The sequence below is a fragment of the Delphinus delphis genome, chromosome 14 (assembly GCF_949987515.2).
Source record: "Delphinus delphis chromosome 14, mDelDel1.2, whole genome shotgun sequence".
Classification (NCBI taxonomy): Eukaryota; Metazoa; Chordata; class Mammalia; order Artiodactyla; family Delphinidae; genus Delphinus; species Delphinus delphis.
Window position 1 is genome coordinate 48,840,200 of NC_082696.1, and position 21,842 is coordinate 48,862,041.

Below are 21,842 nucleotides of genomic sequence, written 5' to 3' on the forward strand. Positions count from 1 at the left end.
TGCAGGCTGAAGGTTCGTAGTTCCTGTTGTTTTTTGTGTCTGTCCCCAGTGGCTAAGGTTGGTTCAGTGGGTTGTGTAGGCTTCCTGGTGGAGGGTACTAGTGCCTGTGTTCTGGTGGATGAGGCTGGATCTTGTCTTTCTGGTGGGCAGGTCCATGTCTGGTGGTGTGTTTTGGGGTGTCTGTAGACTTATTATGATTTTGGGCAGCCTCTCTGCTAATGGGTGGGGTTGTGTTCCTGTCTTGCTAGTTGTTTGGCATAGGATGTCCAGCACTGTAGCTTGCTGGTCGTTGAGTGAAGCTGGGTGCTGGCGTTGAGATGGAGATCTCTCGGAGATTTTTGCTGTTTGATATTATGTGCAGCTGGGAGGCCTCTTGTGGACCAGTGTCCTGAAGTTGGCTCTCCCACCTCAGAGGCACAGCACTGACTCCTGGCTGCAGCACCAAGAGCCTTTCATCCACAGGGCTCCTTAATTTGGGATGATTCCTTGTCTATTCAGGTATTCCACAGATGCAGGGTATATCAAGTTGATTGTGGAGCTTTAATCCGCTGCTTGTGAGGCTGCTGGGAGAGATTTCCCTTTCTCTTCTTTGTTCTCACAGTTCCCAGGGGCTCAGCTTTGGATTTGGCCCCGCCTGTGCGTGTAGGTCGCCGGAGGGCGTCTGTTCTTTGCTCAGACAGGACGGGGTTAAAGGAGCCGCTGATGCGGAGGCTCTGGCTCACCCAGGCCGGGGGGTAGGGAGGGTCACGGAGTGCGGGGCGGGCCTGCAGCGGCAGAGGCCGGCGTGACGTTGCAGACTGAGGCGCGCCGTGCGTTCTCCCGGGGGAGCCGTCCCTGGATCCCGGGACCCTGGCAGTGGCGGGCTGCACAGGCTCCCCGGAAGGGCGTGTGGCTAGTGACCTGTGTTCGCACACAGGCCTCCTGGCGGCGGCAGCAGCGGCCTTAGCGTCCCATGTGTCCCATGTCCGTCTCTGGGCTCCGCACTCTTAGCCGCGGCTCGCGCCCGTCCCTGGAGCTCTCTCAAGCAGCGTTCTTAATCCCCTCTCCTCGTGCACCAGGAAACAAAGAGGGACGTAAAAGTCTCTTGCCTCTTCGGCAGGTCCAGACCCCTCCCCGGACTCTCTCCCGGCCAGCCGCGGCGCACCAACGCCCTGCAGGCTGTGTTTACGCCACCAACCTCAGTCCTCTCCCGGCGCTCCGACAAAAGCCGGAGCCTCAGCTCCCAGTCCCGCCCGCCCCAGCGGGCGAGCAGACAATCCTCTCGGCTGGTGAGTGCCGGTCGGCCCGATCCTCTGCGCTGGAATCTTTCCGCTTTGCCCTCCGCACCCCTGTTGCTGTGCTCTCCTCCGCGGCTCCCAAGCTCCCCCACTCCGCCTCCCGAAGTCTCCACCCGCGAAGGGGCTTCCTAGTGTGTGGACACTTTTCCTCCTTCACAGCTCTCTCCCGCTGGTGCAGGACCCGTCCCTATCCTTTTGTCTCTGTTTAGTTTTTTCTTTTGCCCTAACCAGGTACGTGGGGGGTTCCTTGCCTTTTGGGAGGTCTGAGGTCTTCTGCCAGCGTTCAATAGGTGCTCTGTAGGAGTTGTTCCACGCGTAGATGTATTTCTGGTGTATCTGTGGAGAGGAAGGTGATCTCCGCGTCTTACTCTTCCGCCATCTTCCAGGTCTCTTCTTAAATAATACCCCTGGCCCTGACTCTTGAGCCACTCATTCCACCTCTTTGAGTCATGTCTTTGGCTTGGCCTATGGTTCTCAGTCTGAATATTTTTGGATGTTTGTGAGTTTTCTATGAGAATTATAATTTTTTATTTTTATTTTAAAAAGGAATTAGTCCTGTCAAGTAATTTTAGTATCTCTGTTTATGATTATGTTTAGCATAATTTTGGTGCCAAATAGTACAGCTTTAATTATTTCAATCTAATAATGATATCACAGGGGCACACTTGCTACATAAATGTTGTATTTGTAAATAGTAAAGCCTAAATAGTGTCAATCAGGTAATGAATGAATAAAATTTCACAGCAGTTTAAATAGAGAAAAGGCTCTTATACATAGTAGGATAGGCATAAACAAAATAAAGGAGGTTTTTGGAGCAGTCAGTACAAGATTCATATAGCAAGCAGGATGGAATTAAAGCAAAATGGTTTCATTGTATTTAATACTGTTATTTTGAATTTTATTGGTTTTTTCTTGAATTTATTTTAAATCTATTTTGGTTTCATAGATTTATATATATATTTGGCATAAGAGTTATAAGCATAAGGATTTTACATCTGATTGTACATCCATATACTGCTAAGTAACATTACATTAAAAATAATTTAAGCTAATATCAAGGGTCTGAAAGATTTTTTTCTCTTCCAAAAAAGTGCTAAGGTGGTACTTCCCTGGTGGTCTAGTGGTAAAGACTCTGCACTCCCAGTGCAGGGGGCATGGGTTAGATCCCTGGTCAGGGAACTAAGATCCCGCATGCTGCACATCACGGCCAAAAAAAAAAAAAAAATGGCTAATACATTATTTAGTTTTTGATGTGTAAACGTTAAAATTTTCCCTATACTATATGTCACTTCACTGTTAACTTTAAGATATTTAAGGAGATCTTTTAAACTCTTGTTTAGTAAATTTCAACAAAACAGAGAAATGAAATTCGTCCCATTATGGATATACAGTTCCACAGAATAATATGGCTGTTGTTATTGTCAATGGTCATCATCCATTCTGTTTCATAGTACACATGAAGAGAAAGGTACAGTTCAACATTGGAGAAATTAAATTGTCAACGCAGAAACCCATGTTTTGCTGTGCTGTTCCCTACAGAAAGAAGATGGCTGGAAATTTCATATGAGTGGGGAAACTGGAAGGTGAAATGCTAGGAATATTGTTTTACCCAGGCTCTCTACTCTAGAAATCAAGTGAACTCAAGTTACAGGTTACGGAGATGGGAACAGTGTAGGGAAAAAAATGAGTTAAGTGTATCTAAGATTTCTCCTTTGGGGCTGAAATAGATAAAAGAAGACATATGGAGAATAATGAATTATAAAGAAATAAAAAGGGAAAAAGAAAGTCACTAAATGCTCCTTTATCCTCTCAATTAGTTTTGGTTTTAAAAGCCATCATTCCCCCATAACCCTATGCCGCAAATACCATGAAATTACTCTCTCTGTGATCCCAGTTACCTGGTTATATTTATTACTAGTATTGGTCATAAATCTCTTCCTAATCTCGTAGACTTTGTAGATAGGGAATAATATATCATATAATTGATGTGATTTAGAAATAATTTTCAGTTTTGGCTGACATAGAAATTTTCTTAAGCCAAGAATTTGGGCCTCACCCCTACATCTAATCCATCATCAGTCCTATTGATTCTACTTTCAGGATATATCTTGAATTGACATGCTTCTGTGTCACCATCATCTAGTCCAAATGACTACTATCTCTGTTATCAGGACAACTTCTGTCATCTTGTACCTGGGTTTTCTAACTGGTCCACCTGCATTTATTCTGCTATCACTCACCCCCCCAAGTCTCCATGCAGCAATTAGAATGAACAGCAATTCCTGATCTTGGCACTTCTTTACTTAAAATTCTTAAGTGACTTCCCATTAGGATACATTGAAAATCTTTGACATTACCTTCAAGGTCCTACTTGATCTGACCCCCTACTGACTCTCAGTCTATGCTCACTGTACTCTTGTCCACTGTCCTGCTCTCATAGCTGCCAGTACATTAAACCCCTTAGCGGTTAAGGGCCTTTGCGTGTGATGCACCTTCTAAGTTAGAATAAAAACATACACACACATGCTCCAACTCCCCCAACCTAGCTAGCTAATTCCTAATAATCCTCTGGTGCCAACTTAAATGTCATTTTCTTGAGGAAATAGATCTCTTTATAATACCTAGTACTTTTTACTTCATTGCACTTATCATAAGTATAATTAGATACTAAATTCTAGCTAATCCCTGGGAGATTGTTTTTGCTTACCTTTTTATCTTCAGCAGTTAGCATAGTGCTTGAGCCATTGGTGTTCAGTAATTGAATGTCTAGATGAATGGATGGATGGCAGTGTGTCAGTATTGCCATTTTCATATAAAGTACAACATATAGGTAATTATTGCTTTTAGAGGTATTACTTTCCAATAGAATAAAGAACACGTGATCTCGTTTTTCAAATAATTTAATCTGCATTTGTGGTTTACATACCTCAAATTTCAAATTAACATCTCTTAAAACACTAAAAATAACCTTGGAGCGATTTTATGCCTGTATGATTTATCCAGGTGAGTTTCAGTAGTGGTTGTATTAGTTTAAAAGAAATACATATTTTCTTTGAGAGTAACATGGAATCAAATTTGACTACACTGAATCTCATTTCCACTCTAGAGGTGTTTAACAATATTAATTATTTCATTAGCATCCACTTTTCTTTTTGAATCTAACAGTAACGTCAGTAATGAATTGCAGTGTGTAGCTTATTTCTTCATTTCTTTTTTGCTTTAGTTCATATAGCAGTGTATTCTTTTCAACCAAAATTTAATACTTTGCTATTGTGACTTGAGGTGAAAAATATACTTTCTTTTTCGTAAAGATAGCACTCTTCTTAGGGCACATTCTTTAAGCAAGGGCCAGAGCACCTCAAAACAGTCAAATAACTGTAGATGTTCTGCATGATCAATAGTTCTTTAATCCTGTGAGTGCCTAGTTTGGCTTTGTCATCTCTTCATGTGTAGAATTTTAGAGATTCATGAGTAGTGAGTAGTTTTAAAGTTTACTGCTCATAACAAAGGGGAAATTTGTTATTTTTATATATTCCCAAGGAATATATAAAATTTATTTAATTCTTCTGTTATGCATAATTAAGTGGCTTCTACTCTTAAGGAGGTAGGAAATTTCTTAAAAAGTATTTGCACCCTCAGAAATTCTTAAAGTATTTAAAATACTGAAATTTATTTTTATTAGAATGGTCATTTTATTCTAACCTGTTCCCTTAGGTTACATAATACAATATAATCCTTTAGTTTGGATCCTTATAAAGTTTGAAAATTATATTTCCATGATTTAACATAAAGCTTTTCTTATTTAATATTAATGTCATTTAAAAAAATCAGAAATACCCTTAAACAATCATAGATTAGTTGTTTCATTAATATATTAGTGAATATAAGGAATTAATACCTGTCATTGATGACATAATAAAATACTTTTAATTCTTATGCTCTTTCTATAACCTGCAAAGCAATTATTAACTGTAATTACTTTATGGCAGTCTTTTAAAAAGCAGCTATTTTATTTTCCTTGGAATTGCTAACTGAAGGAGTCCTTTAAATATTTAAAATAAATTTTATGGGCTATTTTTGTGTTCTGAAAATGATAATTTATTTTTCTAATATTTAAAGCCATAAAATTGCTATGATACCTGATCTTGGGTTATTTTTAACACTTTACATATTTATACTTTTGTGTATATGTATGTGTGTATGTGCATGTCTGTGTGTGTGTGTATATTATATATATATAATATATATATATATAAAATATATAACTGGTCTATGTGGTCCATGCTTTCTCTTGGGAGGGTGAAACAAGTAAGCCTGTGATTCCACAATACAAATAGAATAGAAAGATATTATTTTTCTCAAATGTATTTTCCATACACATAGAAAAGAGCAACTCCCTAGAATCATAATTAAATAGTTGCTTTAGAAAGGTATGTGTGTGCGTGTGTCCTCTCCACTCAGTAACCTAAAGAATTTTTTTTGCCTCCTTACAGTTAATGGTTTTCTCCTTTTTCCCTTTATTTATCATCAACTATTGAACATCTTCCATTTCTTAGATCTTGGAAACACAAGCTGAGTAAGGCAAGATTTTTTTGTCCTCTAGGAGTTCTTATTCAAGCATAGACATGTAAACATATAAGTATAATACAGAAGAGTATAATTGGTAGTATTTAGATAGATGCATATGTGGGTCAGAGTTGAGGGCACCAAAGAGTAGGTAGTTACATCTGCCTGGGGCTTAAATCATGCTTCAGAAAAGAGGTAATGCTTGAGTCTAGTCTTGAACAGCTATTCTCTGTGAGGATAAAAAGGGAAAAGCATTCTAGACAGAGAACAGCATGAGAAAAGGCAGGACTATAAGGCAGCAAGGTGTGTTAGAGCATGAGGTAGAAGGAGTGTAGTATGAATGAAGCTAGGAGACATTGGGAGGGACTAAATCCTGAAGAACTTGGTATATTATGTTTGGACTTTATCCTGGCAGCAATGAACCATTGAAGAGTTTGTTTCTGTAGGACAGTGACGTTACCAGCTTCAAAATTTTGACAATATTCTTAATGCTGTGATGGGAGTGCTGATATAGATGGCATGGCAGGAAAAAGCTGTAAGCCTCAAGACAGAAAGTCTAGTTCAACCAAGTGAGAGATGACCAGGGCTTGAATTAAAGCAGCAGAAGTTAGAATAGAAAAGGAACAATAGAATATGAGAGATGTTTATGAGATAGAATTAGTAAGGCTTTATTTCCTATTGGATATAGTTGGGAACTGTGGTGGTAGGACAGTTAATTCGGTGATGTCTAGATTTGAAGAGGAAATATAATGAGTTAAGTTTTGGACATATTGAATTTGAGGGATGTTACAGAACTTCCAAGTACAGATGTCCGGGAGAGAGTTGCATAAATGCATCTGCAGGTTAGGAGAGAGATTTGAGTTGGAGTTAAGAATTGTTGAGCTTTTCGATAAATATATATTGAATTATTTTTATGTGCCAGTGATGTACCCAGCATCCAGCATACTGTGAGGAACAAACTACACGATATCTGCTTTAAAACTAATAAAGGAGAGAAACAGAAATCAGTCATGAAGATATGTCATTACAAACTGAGACAAATGCTATAAGGAAACATTATAAGGTCCTATGAGAAAATTTTAACAGAAGGGCCTGATCTAGTCTGGGGCTGGGGCATCAGGGAATGCTCTTATTTGAGTTGAAATCTGAAGAACTAGTAGGAGTAGGGAAGAGAGGGAATGTGGGCAAGAAGAGTATCCCGGGCAGAGGGAACATCAGCATCATACTAATAAGGTTGTCAAACTGAGTTAAAAAAATAATGAATGAAAAAGAAACAACCGTATGCTATGAAATGACATGTATAAACCATAGGGGTAGGTATACAAGAAAGTTGAAAGGAAAAGGATGGGAAAAGCTATATCATGCAAACAAAAGCCATATTACTAGAGATAAAGAGAACTTTATAGTGATAAATGTACTTGATAACATAGTCTCAAAATGTGTAAATCATCTGGAGAATTCGATAAATCTGTAATCATAGTGGAAGATCTTAACACATCTCTCTGATAGAACCAGAACACAAAAAAATCATTAAGACTATAGAAGATTTGAGCACAATTAGCAAATCCAACTAATGGACATATGTAGAACACTGTAACCACCAACAACAAAATATACATTCTTTATGTATAATTGACTATATGCTGAGCAATAAAGTAAACACAAATACATTTTTTTTACATCTTTATTGGAGTAATAATTGCTTTTCAATGGTGTGTTAGTTTCTGCTTTATAACAAAGTGAATCAGTTATACATATACATATGTTCCCATATCTCCTCCCTCTTGTGTCTCCCTGCCTCGCACCCTCCCTATCCCACCCCTCTAGGTGGTCACAAAGCACCGAGCTGATCTCCCTGTACTATGCGGCTACTTCCCACTAGCTATCTATTTTACGTTTGGTAGTGTATATATGTCCATGCCACTCTCTCACTTTGTCACAGCTTACCCTTCCCCCTCCCCATATCCTCAAGTCCATTCTCTAGTAGGTCTGTGTCTTTATTCATGTATTAGCCCTAGGTTCTTCATGAGGTTTTTTTTTTCTTAAATTCCATATATATGTGTTAGCATACGGTATTTGTCTTTCTCTTTCTGACTTACTTCACTCTGTATGACAGACTCTAGGTCCATCCACCTCATTACAAATAGCTCAATTTCGTTTGCTTTTATGGCTAAGTAATATTCCATTGTATATATGTGCCACATCTTCTTTATCCATTAATCCGATGATGGACACCTAGGTTGTTTCCATCTCCTGGCTATTGTAAATAGAGCTGCAATGAACATTTTGGTACATGACTCTTTTTGAATTATGGTTTTCTCAGGGTATATGCCCAGTAGTGGGATTGCTGGGTCATATGGTAGTTCTATTGTAAACACAAATACATTTTAAAGGATTGAAATAATACAGAATATGCTCTCTGACTATTAATGCCATTAAGCTAGAAATTAGTAACAAAAAATAATTGGAAAATCTCCATATGTTTGTTAATCAAAATAATATACTTCTAGATAACCCATGGAGCAAAAATAAATCACAGTGCATATTAGAAAATATTTTGCAGTAAACCATAACAAAATTATTACATATCAAAATTTGAGAGATAGGGGCTTTCCTGGTGGCGCAGTGGTTAAGAATCCGCCTGCCAATGCAGGGGACATGTGTTCGAGCCCTGGTCCAAGAAGATCCCACAGGCCGCAGAGCAACTAAGCCCGTGCACCACAACTACTGAGCCTGCGCTCTAGATCCCATGAGCCACAACTACTGAAGCCCACGTGCCTAGAGCCCGTGCTCCGCAACAAGAGAAGCCACCACAATGAGAAGCCCATGCACTGCAACAAAGCGTAGCCCCCGCTTGCTGCAACTAGAGAAAGCCAGCATGCAGCAACAAAAACCCAACGGAGCCAAAAATAAATTTATTTTTTAAAAAATTTGAGGGATACAGTTAAATATATGCTTAGAGGATAATTTATAGCTTTAAAACCATATGTCTGAAATGAAGCTGAATATCAATAAACATCTATATCAAGAAACTTTTTTAAAGAGCATCATATTAAACCCACTGAAAGCAGGAGAGAAATAATAAATCAGCAATAATGAAATTTAGTGAAGCCAAAAATTGGTTCTCTAGAAAGATTAATAAAATCAATAAACCCTTTGTGATTTAAAAAAAAGAGCATGCAAAATTAATATAGTAGATGAAAGCGAGGATATTTTACAATCTTATGATCATAGGAAAGTCATAAGAATAATCTATGTCAATAAATTTGAAAATTTAAATGAAGTAGATAAGTTTCTAGAAAATGCAGCTTACCAAAAATTAACAAAAGAAATAGAGAATGTCAAAAATTCTATGACAATTAAAGAATTCATATTTTTTAATAATTTTTATTGGGAATATAGTTGATTTACAATGATGTGTTAGTTTCAGGTGTACAGCAGAGTGAATCTGTTATATATACATATCCACCCTTTTTTAGATTCTTTTCCCATATAGGCCATTACAAAGTATTGAGTTCCCTGTGCTATAGTAGGTTCTTATTAGTTATCTCTTTTATATGTAGTGGTGTATATGTATCAATCCCTATCTTCCAATTTATCCCTCCACTCCTTTACCTGCCAGTAACCATAAGTTTATTTTCTACATCTGTAACTCTTTTTCTGTTTTGTAGCCTTTTAAAATTTTTATTATTTATTTATTTTGGCTGCGTTGGGTCTTCATTGCTGCACATGGGCTTTCTCTAGTTGCGGTGAGTGGAGGCTACTCTTCATTGCGGTGCACCGGCTTCTCATTGAGGTGGCTTCTCTTGTTGAGGAGCACAGGCTCTACGTGCACGGGCTTCAGTAGTTGTAGCACCCAGGCTCAGTAGTTGTGACTCACAGGCTCTAGAGCACAGGCTCAGTAGTTGTGGCACATGGGCTTAGTTGCTCTGCAGCAGGTGGGATCTTCCTGGACCAGGGCTCAAACCCGTGTCCATATGTTGGCAGGCGGATTCTTAACCACTGTGCCACCAGGGAAGTCCCATAGCCTTTTTTAAGATTCCACATATAAGTGATATCATATATTTGTCTTTCTCTGTCTGACTTACTTCACTCAGTATGACAATCTCTAGGTCTATCCAAGTTGCTGAAAATGGCATTATTTCATTCTTTTTAATGGCTGAGTAATATTTCATTCTATATATGTGCCATATCTTCTTTATCCATTCCTCTGTTGATGGACATTTAGGTTGCTTCCATGTCCTGGCTATTGTAAATAGTGCTGCAGTGAACATTGGGGCACATGTGTCTTTCCAAAGTGTGGTTTTCTCCAGATATATACTCAGGAGTGGGATTGCTGGATCATATGGTAGCTCTATTTTCATTTTTTTAAGGAACCTCCATACTGTTCTCCATAGTGGCTGTACCAGTTTACATTCCCACCAACAGTGTAGGAGAGTTCCCTTAAGAATTCATAATATTAAACCTTCCCACAAAGGAAACTTGAGGCTAAATGGCTTCATAATTGAACTATACCAAACTTTTAAGAAAAAAATTATGCATATCTTATACAAATTCTACCAAAGAATAGTTGAAAGAGGGAACATATCCCAACTTGTTTTATTAGACTAGCATAACCTTAATACAAAAGACTTCTCAAGGACAATACATGAAAGGAAGATAATAGACCAATTTCTTTCATGAACATAAATGCAAAAATTAATAAACTTAGTAACAAACCAGAACCAAATCCAGCAATACAATAAAAATGATATAACCTTCCTATTTTGAGATCAGCTGATTAGCAACCTTCATTCCAACTGCTATCTTAATTTCCCTTTGCCATGTACTACAGTCACAAATTCTGGGCAATCGAACATAGATTGCTTTGGAGGGCCATAATTTTGCCCTGCCACATACATCTCAACCAGGCTGGGTTTATTCCAAGGATGCAAAGCTGTTTAACATAAAAAAAATCAATCAATGTAGTTCACCACATTAACAATAAAAGAAGAAAGTCTCATAATTATAATAGATGTAGGAAAAAATTATAGAATCAACATTATTTTTTAAAAATCTTAGCAAATTAGGAATATATAGGAACATCCTTAATCTATTAAAAGGTGTCTACAATGGAGAACAGACTTGTGGTTGCCAAAGGGGAGGGAGATGGGGGAGAAAGGCACTGGGTGTTTGGGGTTAGCACATGTTAACTATTATATGTAGAATAGATAACAGAGTCCTACTGTATAGCACAGGGAACTGTCTTCAGTATCCTGTGATAAACCATAATGGAAAAGAATTTTTAAAAGAATGTATATATAATATAATATAATATAATATAATATAATATAATATAATATAATAATAATATATAATAATATAAATAACTGAATCACTGTGCTGTCTACCAGAAATTAACACAACATTTTAAATTAACTATACTTCAAGGAAAAAAAAAAGTGTCTACAAGGCAAAGCAACAATAACAACAAAAACCCTGTATCAGTCATCTTGTGAAATACTGAAGGCTCTCCCTTTTGGTTTAGGGAAAAGACAATAATACTCTATTTCACATTGTATTAAAAGTTCTAGCTAATGCAATAAGGAAAAAGAAGAAAAAATTAAAAATAAATGAAAATTAGAAAGGAAGAAATAAACAATCATTAATCATATATAATAGATTGTATACATTTTAAAAATCCAAAATAATTTTAGATAGGTTAGTGGAGATTAGGAAAGTCTCCTGATATGCAGTCAATATTCAAAAATTAACTTATTTTCTATATATACAATAAAGAGAAAACAAAATATGCCATTTCTAGTACTGTAAAAAACATCATATACATACAAATGAATCTAACAAAGGATGTGTGACTTCTATTCTGAAAATTATAAAACATTATTAAGAAACATTCTAAAAACCTGAAATAATTGGAGGGATACACTATATTCATGGATAGGAATATGCAATGTTGTACAGATATCCCTACTTCCCAATACGATCTATAGATTTAGTACAGTTCTGGTCACATTCCCAATAGGTGTGTTTGTGTCTGTGTGTATAACCTGATAATCTGATTCTAAAATTCACATGGAAGTACAAAGGGCCAAGAATAAACAGCATTTTTGAAGAACAAGGTAGGAGGACTTACCCTATTCAATATCAAGACTTACTGTAAAGCTCCACCTTAAAAATACATAGACACTTGGTTTAAGACAAAAGCGTCACTGTAGAGCAATAGGAATGAACAGTCTTTTCAGTGAATGGTGTTGAAATATTATGTAGGAAACTTGACTGCTACCTAACACCATTCACAAAAATTAATTCCATGTCAATTATAGATTAAAAGTGCAAGGCAAGGGCTTCCCTGGTGGCGCAGTGGTTGAGAGTCCACCTGCCGATGCAGTGGACACGGGTTCGTGCCCTGGTCCGGGGAGATCCCACATGCCGTGGAGTGGCTGGGCCCGTGAGCCATGGCTGCTGAGCCTGCACATCCTGAGCCTGTGCTCCGCAAGGGGTGAGGCCACAACAGTGAGAGGCTCACGTACCGAAAGGAAAAAAAAAAAGTGCAAGGCAAAACAACGAAGCCAAGAGATAATATCATACTTATGATCTTAGTGTATAAAATGATTTAAAACCTATGCTTTCATTTCCACTAAGATCAGGAATAAGACAAGGTTGCCCACTCTCACCACTCCTATTCAACATAGTTTTGGAAGTTTTAGCCACAGCAATCAGAGAAGAAAAGGAAATAAAAGGAATCCAAATCGGAAAAGAGGTAGTAAATCTGTCACTGTTTGCAGATGACATGATACTGTACATAGAGAATCCTAAAGATGCTACCAGAAAACTACTAGAGCTAATCAATGAATTTGGTAAAGTAGCAGGATACAAAATTAATGCACAGAGATCTCTGGCATTCCTATACACTAATGATGAAAAATCTGAAAGTGAAATCAAGAAAACACTCCCATTTACCATTGCAACAAAAAGAATAAAATATCTAGGAATAAACCTACCTAAGGAGACCAAAACGTGTATGCAGAAAATTATAAGACACTGATGAAAGAAATTAAAGATGATACAAATAGATGGAGAGATATACCATGTTCTTGGATTGGAAGAATCAACATTGTGAAAATGACTCTACTACCCAAAGCAATCTACAGATTCAATGCAATCCCTATCAAACTACCACTGGCATTTTTCACAGAACTAGAACAAAAAATTTCACAAGTTGTATGGAAACACAAAAGACCCCGAATAGCCAAAGCAATCTTGAGAATGAAAAACAGAGCTGGAGGAATCAGGCTCCCTGACTTCAGAGTATACTACAAAGCTACAGTAATCAAAACAGTATGGTACTGGCACAAAAACAGATCAATGGAACAAGATAGAAAGCCCAGAGATAAACCCATGCACATATGGTCACCTTATCTTTGATAAAGGAGGCAGGAATGCACAGTGGAGAAAGGACAGCCTCTTCAATAAGTGGTGCTGGGAAAACTGGACAGGTACATGTAAAAGTATGAGATTAGATCACTCCCTAACACCATGTACAAAAATAAGCTCAGAATGGATTAAAGACCTAAATGTAAGGCCAGAAACTATCAAACTCTTAGAGGATAACATAGGCAGAACACTCTATGACATAAATCACAGCAAGATCCTTTTTGACCCACCTCCTAGAGAAATGGAAATAAAAACAAAAATAAACAAATGGGACCTAATTGAACTTCAAAGCTTTTGCACAGCAAAGGAAACCATAAACAAGACCAAAAGACAACCCTCAGAATGGGAGAAAATATTTGCAAATGAAGCAACTGACAAAGGATTAATCTCCAAAATTTACAAGCAGCTCCTGCAGCTCAATAACAAAAAACAAACAACCCAATCCAAAAATGGGCAGAAGACCTAAATAGACATTTCTCCAGAAAAGATATACAGACTGCCAACAAACACATGAAAGAATGCTCAACATCATTAATCATTAGGGAAATGCAAATCAAAACTACAATGAGGTATCATCTCACACCAGTCAGAATGGCCATCATCAAAAAACCTAGAAACAGTAAATGCTGGAGAGGGTGTGGAGAAAAGGGAACACTCTTGCACTGCTGGTGGGAATGTGAATTGGTTCAGCCACTATGGAGAACAGCATGGAGGTTCTTTAAAAAACTACAAATAGAACTACGATATGACCCAGCAATCCCACTACTGGGCATATACCCTGAGAAAACCATAATTCAAAAAGAGTCATGTACCACAGTGTTCATTGCAGCTCTATTTACAATAGTCTGGAGATGGAAACAACCTAAGTGTCCATCATCGGATGAATGGATAAAGAAGATGTGGCACATATATACAATGGAATATTACTAAGCCACAAAAGAAACGAAATTGAGCTATTTGTAATGAGGTGGATGGACCTAGAGTATGTCATATAGAGTGAAGTAAGTCAGAAAGAGAAAGACAAATACCGTATGCTAACACATACATATGGAATTTAAGGGGAAAAAAAATGTCATGAAGAACCCTAGGGGTAAGACAGGAATAAAGACACAGACCTAATAGAGAATGGACTTGAGGATATGGGGAAGGGGAAGGGTAAGCTGTGACAAAGCGAGAGAGTGGCATGGACATATATACACTACCAAACATAAAATAGATAGCTAGTGGGAAGCAGCCGCATAGCATAGGGAGATCAGCTCGGTGCTTTGTGACCACCTAGAGGGGTGTGATAGGGAGGGTGGGAGGGCGGGAGATGCAAGAGAGAATTGATATGGGAACATATGTATATGTATAACTGATTCACTTTGTTATGAACCAGAAACTAACACACCATTGTAAAGCAATTATACTCCAATAAAGATGTAAATAATAATAAATAAATAAATACATTTTAAAAAACCTATGCTTTCATACTAAACCAAAAAGAAAAAGAGTGATAAATTCCATCACTTTCTCATAAAAGACATCAAGAGAATGAAATAGCAAGTGACACAAGAGAAGATGTTTTCATCATATATAACCTTTAAATGGCTCATATCCAGTGTTCCTACAAATCAACCCTAACACAACAAATGGTAAATAGAAAGTGGGCAAGAGCATTGACTAGGCACTTCTCAGATGAGAAAAATCCAAAAGATAAACACGTGAAAAGGTGCATAAACTCTCAGTAACTGGGGAAAACATAAAACTGCAGTAAGTTATCACAATTTACCTACAAGAATTGCTAGATTTTTTAAAACTGACAGTACCGAGTGTTGTGAGGATGTGGAGCAGCAGCAGCCTCTTACACTGCTGAAAGGAGTATACATTAGTACAGTCGCTCTTGGAACAGTTTGACATCGTCTCCTAAAGTTCAAGCTGTGCATATCCTTAACCAAGCTATTCTCCTAAGTATATTTCCAACAGAAATGTGTAGATAAGACACATTTGTAAGACTTGTACCTGAATGTTCATGTACAATGTTCATGTTATTCATAATAGCTTCAAACTGGAAACACTCATGTATATAATAGCAACATTAGAATGTGTAAATAAATTGCGGTGTAGTTATACAGTGGAATATCTTACAGCATTGAAAATGAACATCCTATGGTTACACAAAGCAACATGGATGAATGTTACAAATATGTTGACTGTAAAGGGTAAGACACAAAATAATAATACATATCATATGGTTCTATTCACATAAACTTCAAAAAGCAATAAAAACAGAACTACAGTGTTTAGAGTTATCTGCTTAAGGTGTGAAAGTATAAAGAAAAACAAGGAAATATGTATTGTAAGAGTCAGAATAATGGTTACCTTTGGGGAGAAAGGAAGCGAGGGTGACTGGGGAGGAGACCAAAGTGGGACCGTTCTGGGATTTTTATTTCTTATGTTAGCTTGCTAGGGGCTTAAATCATTGAGCTGCACAATTTTGTATACTTTTTTTCCTACATGTTTCATGTTGTACAATTGTAAAAAGGTTTAAAATTGTAGAGAGAATGCTGAGCAAACAGGTCAAAGAGGACAGATTTCATGTAAAAGTTTGTTTTTAAAGAATGGTGATGAGTAACACTTAAATGCAATGAGATTTATCCAAAACTTTCCATTTGGTAGTGATTAAAACTCAGTAAATACTAAATGCCTTCCTTCAGTAAACATTGTTTACCAGTAGGTAAGTATAGGCAGTCCTCACTTTGTATGGTAGTGTGGGACCAAAAAGAAAAAAAGATGACCATACAAGATAAAACTGTACAAAATGATCTTAATGATCAGTGGGAAAAAAATAACAGTTGTTCCATAATCTTTAAAAATTTTTGTCAAAACATTAAAAATTCTTCTATCTTGGTTATAAATATATAGGGAAATGAAAAAATTAGTAAAGCTAATATTAATTTAGTATAATGTAATATGAAACATTAGAAACAATTAGAATTATAGTGCTTTATTTCTTTGTAAAAACCTTAACCAAGAGTAGCTTGAACAGTGCTTTGCCTTTTCCTTGTATAACTTAGAAAAACAGAGCTAGTAGAGTAAGCATCTTTTCTGTCCCATGGTAAATTTTCTTACTCTTTTCTACTAAATTTGGATCAGCTTCCAACACTTTATCCTTTGCACTTTCAGTGTCATGAAATATCTCCAAGAATTCCTTTATTGTGAAGTTTTTTGCTGTTGTCACTTCTTCTGGGACATCTTCCTTTTTGTCACAACGACTTTCCTCATTTACATCAATAATTTCACCTTCACTAAATTCCTCTGACTGCATATCTGTGTCTCTCAAACAGTGGCAGTGACAACATTCCTGCAATCAGCTGTTTTTTCTGTTACTCAACTTATATTCAATTTGAATTTCACTCCAGTGTCATCATTTTTCCTTTCTGTGCCACACTTTTATCTTTGTTGGCCAGTTCCCTCTTTCAGTTACCATTTTGTAAAATTTCATATGAGTTTATCACTGGGAGGCAAGAAGGTAAACCAGCTACATGCTTTGCTGTCTGTAGGTGAACTGAGTAACAGATGAGAAGTGACCTATCACCAACAGACTTTGAAAAGAAGTGATGTGATTGGTCACTGAAATGATGTGCATCTCTTATTAACATAGTGACCTGTGAACTGTGAAGTGCCAGCAAAGAAGTTCGTATTTATGTAGTTACTCACACTTAGTATACTGTGGTAAGTGAAGTTGGAGCCATGTTGTTGGGGGACTGTTTAACGAAATGTGGAAGCTGAAATTAGTGCATATGGGAAGCCTGGGAAGTGAGGACTGACTGTAATACATAGAAGGTTGAGCCATTTGATCAATTAAATATTTGGTTGGTTTTGATTAGATTGAGGATGTAGGGCTACTTGGACTATCTGATTTCTGAGCTATTGAATGCCTGATACATTTTATGTGGAAGTGTAATTTTGATACTACTCTTGCAGTTTCTTTAATCCTTTTAGATACTTCCTTACAGAGGACCTTTCATACTAACTCTCTAGAACAAAACCCCTAGTTGTATAGTAAGTAAAATCAGTGGTTTTAGGAGAATAATAGTGATGATGATTATGAATTCACCATGAAGCAATTAACATTGAAAGTAAGTTTTTAAAAAAAAATTTTACATAATGTTGACATTCTAATAATTGAAGATAAAAATGGTTAACAAATCAACTTTGATTCATTTAGCCCGGTGACTCCATTTTCACCATCTTCATACTAGCAAATATTTTATTATTAAATGAAAAAGATAAGGTCTCACTCTGTGTTGGTCGCAACTGAAGTGTTAATTTATTGTTTGATTTCCTACAGGTGAACTGCCATAGAGGTTGATCTCAAGATGCCATTAGTGAAAAGAAACATCGATCCTAGGCACTTGTGCCACACAGCACTGCCTAGAGGAATTAAGAATGAACTGGAATGTGTAACCAATATTTCCTTGGCAAATATAATTAGACAACTAAGTAGCCTAAGTAAGTATTTTTACATCAATTAAAAATATTACTCGCTGGCTTCTCTGGTGGCGCAGTGGTTGAGAGTCCGCCTGCCGATGCAGGGGACATGGGTTCGTGCCCCGGTCCGGGAAGATCCCACATGCCGCGGAGCGGCTGGGCTCGTGAGCCATGGCCGCTGAGCCTGCGCATCCGGAGCCTGCGCTCCGCAACGGGAGAGGCCACAACAGTGAGAGGCCCACGTACTGCAAAAAAATACTACTCGTAAACCAGAATGTTGTGCTTTAGGGTATTAAGATGATACTCTTGTGATTAATTTGGAGGGGGGGGGGATAGTTGATGAGAAGAGTACAAAGTTATCTTGAAAAATGTAGTCATTTTAAGTAAAATCAATGCGTTTTAGAATCATTTCTTCTTCCCCTGCATGTTTCCTCTGGGAAAGGGAAATAAGGATAGAATCTTTAGGAACAGAATCACATGATGGTTAAGAATTAATGAGATTGTTTTTAAAATATAATTCAGTCTGTAAAAGGTGGTGCTCAAGTTGTACTTTTGCTTGCTTGTTATCGCTATTTACTTTTTTCGAGGCTTAAACTATTTGTGTTTGGGGTTGCTAGTATCTCTCTCTTTATATACATATATATATATCTTACTAGCATAGGGAAATATTTTTTTATTACCAAATATCTAAAAGTGAAAGATGTGGAATAGTAACTAACTAGTCAGAGGATTTAGGTTAGTCAGGTGAGTTGTCTAAAGGACATTAGGATATCAGTCAAGTGCAGCATGATGGCAGACAGAAGGCAAGCAGGTTGGTCAGATAATAAAGGCCAGTGGAAGGGACAGGTTAGGGGAGGAGGAGACAGGCAGTATGTTTCCATTATAAGATTACATAACAGAGCTACTAGGTTAAGGAATTAAATAAATTATTTCCCATTTATTCTAAATGTAATATTAGAAAAATTTTTTTTAAATATAGTTTATCTTTTGAATTGAAGGATTAGCTTTTTATTAGACATTTATATTTCATTTTAAAGATAAAACAAGATGGTTTTAGTCTACATATCTTCTCTAAGTAGTCCTAGATTTATCAGCCATACCCACCCACATAGGTTGGCTTTATAGGCAGGATTAGCTCCTCTTTTCTTTTCCTTTTAACTTTTGTCCTTTCTTTTTATAATTGACTACTTAGCACAAGGTAAAAAGATGTTGTTAATCTGATTTGTTTCAAGTGAGAGCATTTGGACATACACTTGTAGTCAGAGCAACATAAAAAGTTATATTTGAATATTCTTGGTGAGAGCACTAAATTTCTACATTGCCTATGAAATAGTTGTAGGAGTAAATTAAAAGACTGTTTCTTTGAGTTTAAGTGTATTTGTTGTCTCATTTGGTGGGGTTTTTTTTTCAGGTTAGTTATCAGCAGTGAATCATTAATGTATTGTTTACTTGTTTCTTCCTTGAGAAATTCAATATAAAGTGTACTTTGGAGACAAGTCAAAAGAAAAGGCCTAGAAAGTACATTAATATATGATTATCCATATTGTTTAAAGTCATTTGCTAGCACTAATCGGTTTTATGATCTGTTAGATTCTATTAACGTAACATAACTTCATATAAAATTCATATATTCTATATGTATATGGGTACATCAGCTTGTTAATATTAGAATACATGTTAAGAGCATAGAAATGACATTAATAAATTTGGTTAAAATATTTCTTTAAATTAAAATGAATATTAGATCTAATATAAACAACTTCTTTTAGGTATATTTTCAATGTAGAATTTAGAACTAATGTGTGTCAGTTTTGCAGTACTAACCTGTTTCTTACATAATCTGAAGGTGAAAATTTAAGGAATTTTCAAGTTTGATACAGAAAGTCCATATAAGCAACATCTGTCAGCAAGCACATGGTCATGTTGTAGCCAGACTGAAAATAGAAATACATTGTAAAGATATAACTAAATTAGGTTTTGAGTACTTCAAACTTGGAATCAGAGACTATAGAGGCATGTTCTAAGCAGTTTGTAGAGATTTAAAAAAAGAAAAAAGAAAAAGCATAAAATATTGTAGCAAGGTGTAACAATAGTTTACCACTCCAGAATTAAGCTCTCTGGCAGCTTTCCCACGTGACATAGTTGAGAACCTGGAATTAAATTTAAAAGACCTCTAGATAGCCAGAATAAACAAGCCCAAGCACTAAAGACCATGCACATAAAATAACCAGTTGATCCCTCTCCCAACTTGTTTACTTTTACTTTGGTAATTCAGACAGGGTTTATGATGTGGTTTCCAAACGTTAATGTTTCAGAGCATTAAAAGAGGAGATACGGGGCGGGGGTGGGGGGTGGGGAGATAATAGAAGCAAACAGTACTGAAGCCAACCAAAAGATATAGTTTATAGCAAAGGAAGAAGTGACATAAGGGAAAAAGCAACATAAAAACTGGAAAGAGGCCATTTAATGTAAAAGCAAATATTCTTATACATTTCAAAGCTGTTGTTTCTCATAATCAATTCATGACTATAAGTCCTCAATAAAAGGTTAAATTATGTTTAATTTTTATTTAAGAAGACGGGAAAGCTTAGAGTAGATTTTACATTTGTTTCCATCCAAAATAGTTAAAATAATAATTAATGCATTAAATAATTTCTGAATTACTTAGAAAGCTAGGCTATTCAGAATGGTTCTAGGTAATTCAGATTTTCACTTTGGTACTATTCCTAACACCAAAAGTGCTATTGCACACAGCAGTGAAGGTCAACTCCAGAGTTCATCATTGCTTGGAGCTGCACATCGTCCTGACCTCTTCCTTGCAAAAATATGCATCTGGTTCAGTTGTTTTTCCTAACGGAACACAATTCTGTTTTATAATAGATAATTACTGAAAACATAGAATTCACTTTATTTAAATTTCTTTTGCTATACCAAAAGTTTCCCCATTTTATTGCCATCTTATTTAACAACCATTGGGACTCTAATTACCTGAGAGATCTTTTACATTTTCTTTTCCCAAGGCCTTTCTCTTATTGAATATGGTCAGTTCATGCTACCAAGATGAGCTGATAGAGCCTACTTCTTGTTCTCAATCATAGAAAATTTGACAGATAGATAGGAAAGTAGATGGGTGAGAGGGTGGATAAATAGATTGGCTCTATAAGACTAATTAGGTAATAGATAGACAATGGACAGATAACACTGAATATTTTGCTGTGTGATAAAGGTACATGTTTCTTGTCCAAAAAGAACATACCCCATTTAGTTGAAGAGTCTAATATTATGAATTCTGTGAGTTTCAAACAGTGTGAGCATGTATATAATTAAAATCAGGAGTTTTAGATTATAGGAACTGAGAAAAGGGAGATAGGCATAGGTGAAGTCATTAGAGGAGGCTTGCTGAATGAAATATGGATTGAATTGGGCCTTTAAGGAACAAAAGAATTTGGAAACTGGAGATGAATGAAGAAGGAAGGCATTTCAACTTGCATGTAGAAGTAGGCAGATGAATGGAGGCAAAAATAAATATATGAGGGGGATTAAAGGGACAAATGATATTAGACATGTAAGGTGGAGCTTGATTATGGAGGACAGTGTTAGCTGAGAGGATTTAGATTTTAACATCAGAGGTAATGAGACCTCATAGATTCTTGAGTAGAGACATAGTATAATAAATGTAAGGTTAGTTGAAATTCATATCATACACAATTAGTTTTACATTGTGAACTTTATTCCTTTCACCTGTCTCTGGGAGGGAAGGAGGAGGTAGATGTGGAAAGTAAGAAGGAATATGAAAAGAGAACAGATGGGGTTGTTTATCTTACCCACTGCAGTGCTTTGGTGCTTAAACCTGAGGTGGGGAAAGTGTAAACTCTTTTTAAAAAATCTGTTAAAAAAAAGAAAAATCTGTGGGCCCTCTTTCCAGAAAAATGCAAATGCATTAAAAATCTGCATGTAATTTAAGGTGGTATACAGACTATAACTTAAAGATCCGTGTATTAAACTAAGTTCTTTTAGGTTTAAAATTGTCTCTTCCATCTCTGTATCCCTAACATTTGATGAATAAATGTATGGAATGCTTCCCTTATCTGC

The 21,842-nt window shown here is 36.7% G+C and overlaps 1 protein-coding gene across 4 annotated transcripts in view; it reads left to right on the plus strand.

Moving 5' to 3' along the window:
- Window positions 1-21,842, plus strand: part of WASF1 (WASP family member 1) — a 94,362-nt gene that overhangs the window by 49,883 nt on the left and 22,637 nt on the right. For all 4 annotated transcript variants that reach the window (XM_060030098.1, XM_060030096.1, XM_060030095.1 and 1 more), the window contains one exon: window positions 17,611-17,771. In XM_060030098.1, coding sequence (XP_059886081.1) covers window positions 17,639-17,771 — 133 coding nt within the window. In that variant the 5' untranslated portion in view covers window positions 17,611-17,638. The remainder of the gene's footprint in view (window positions 1-17,610; window positions 17,772-21,842) is intronic.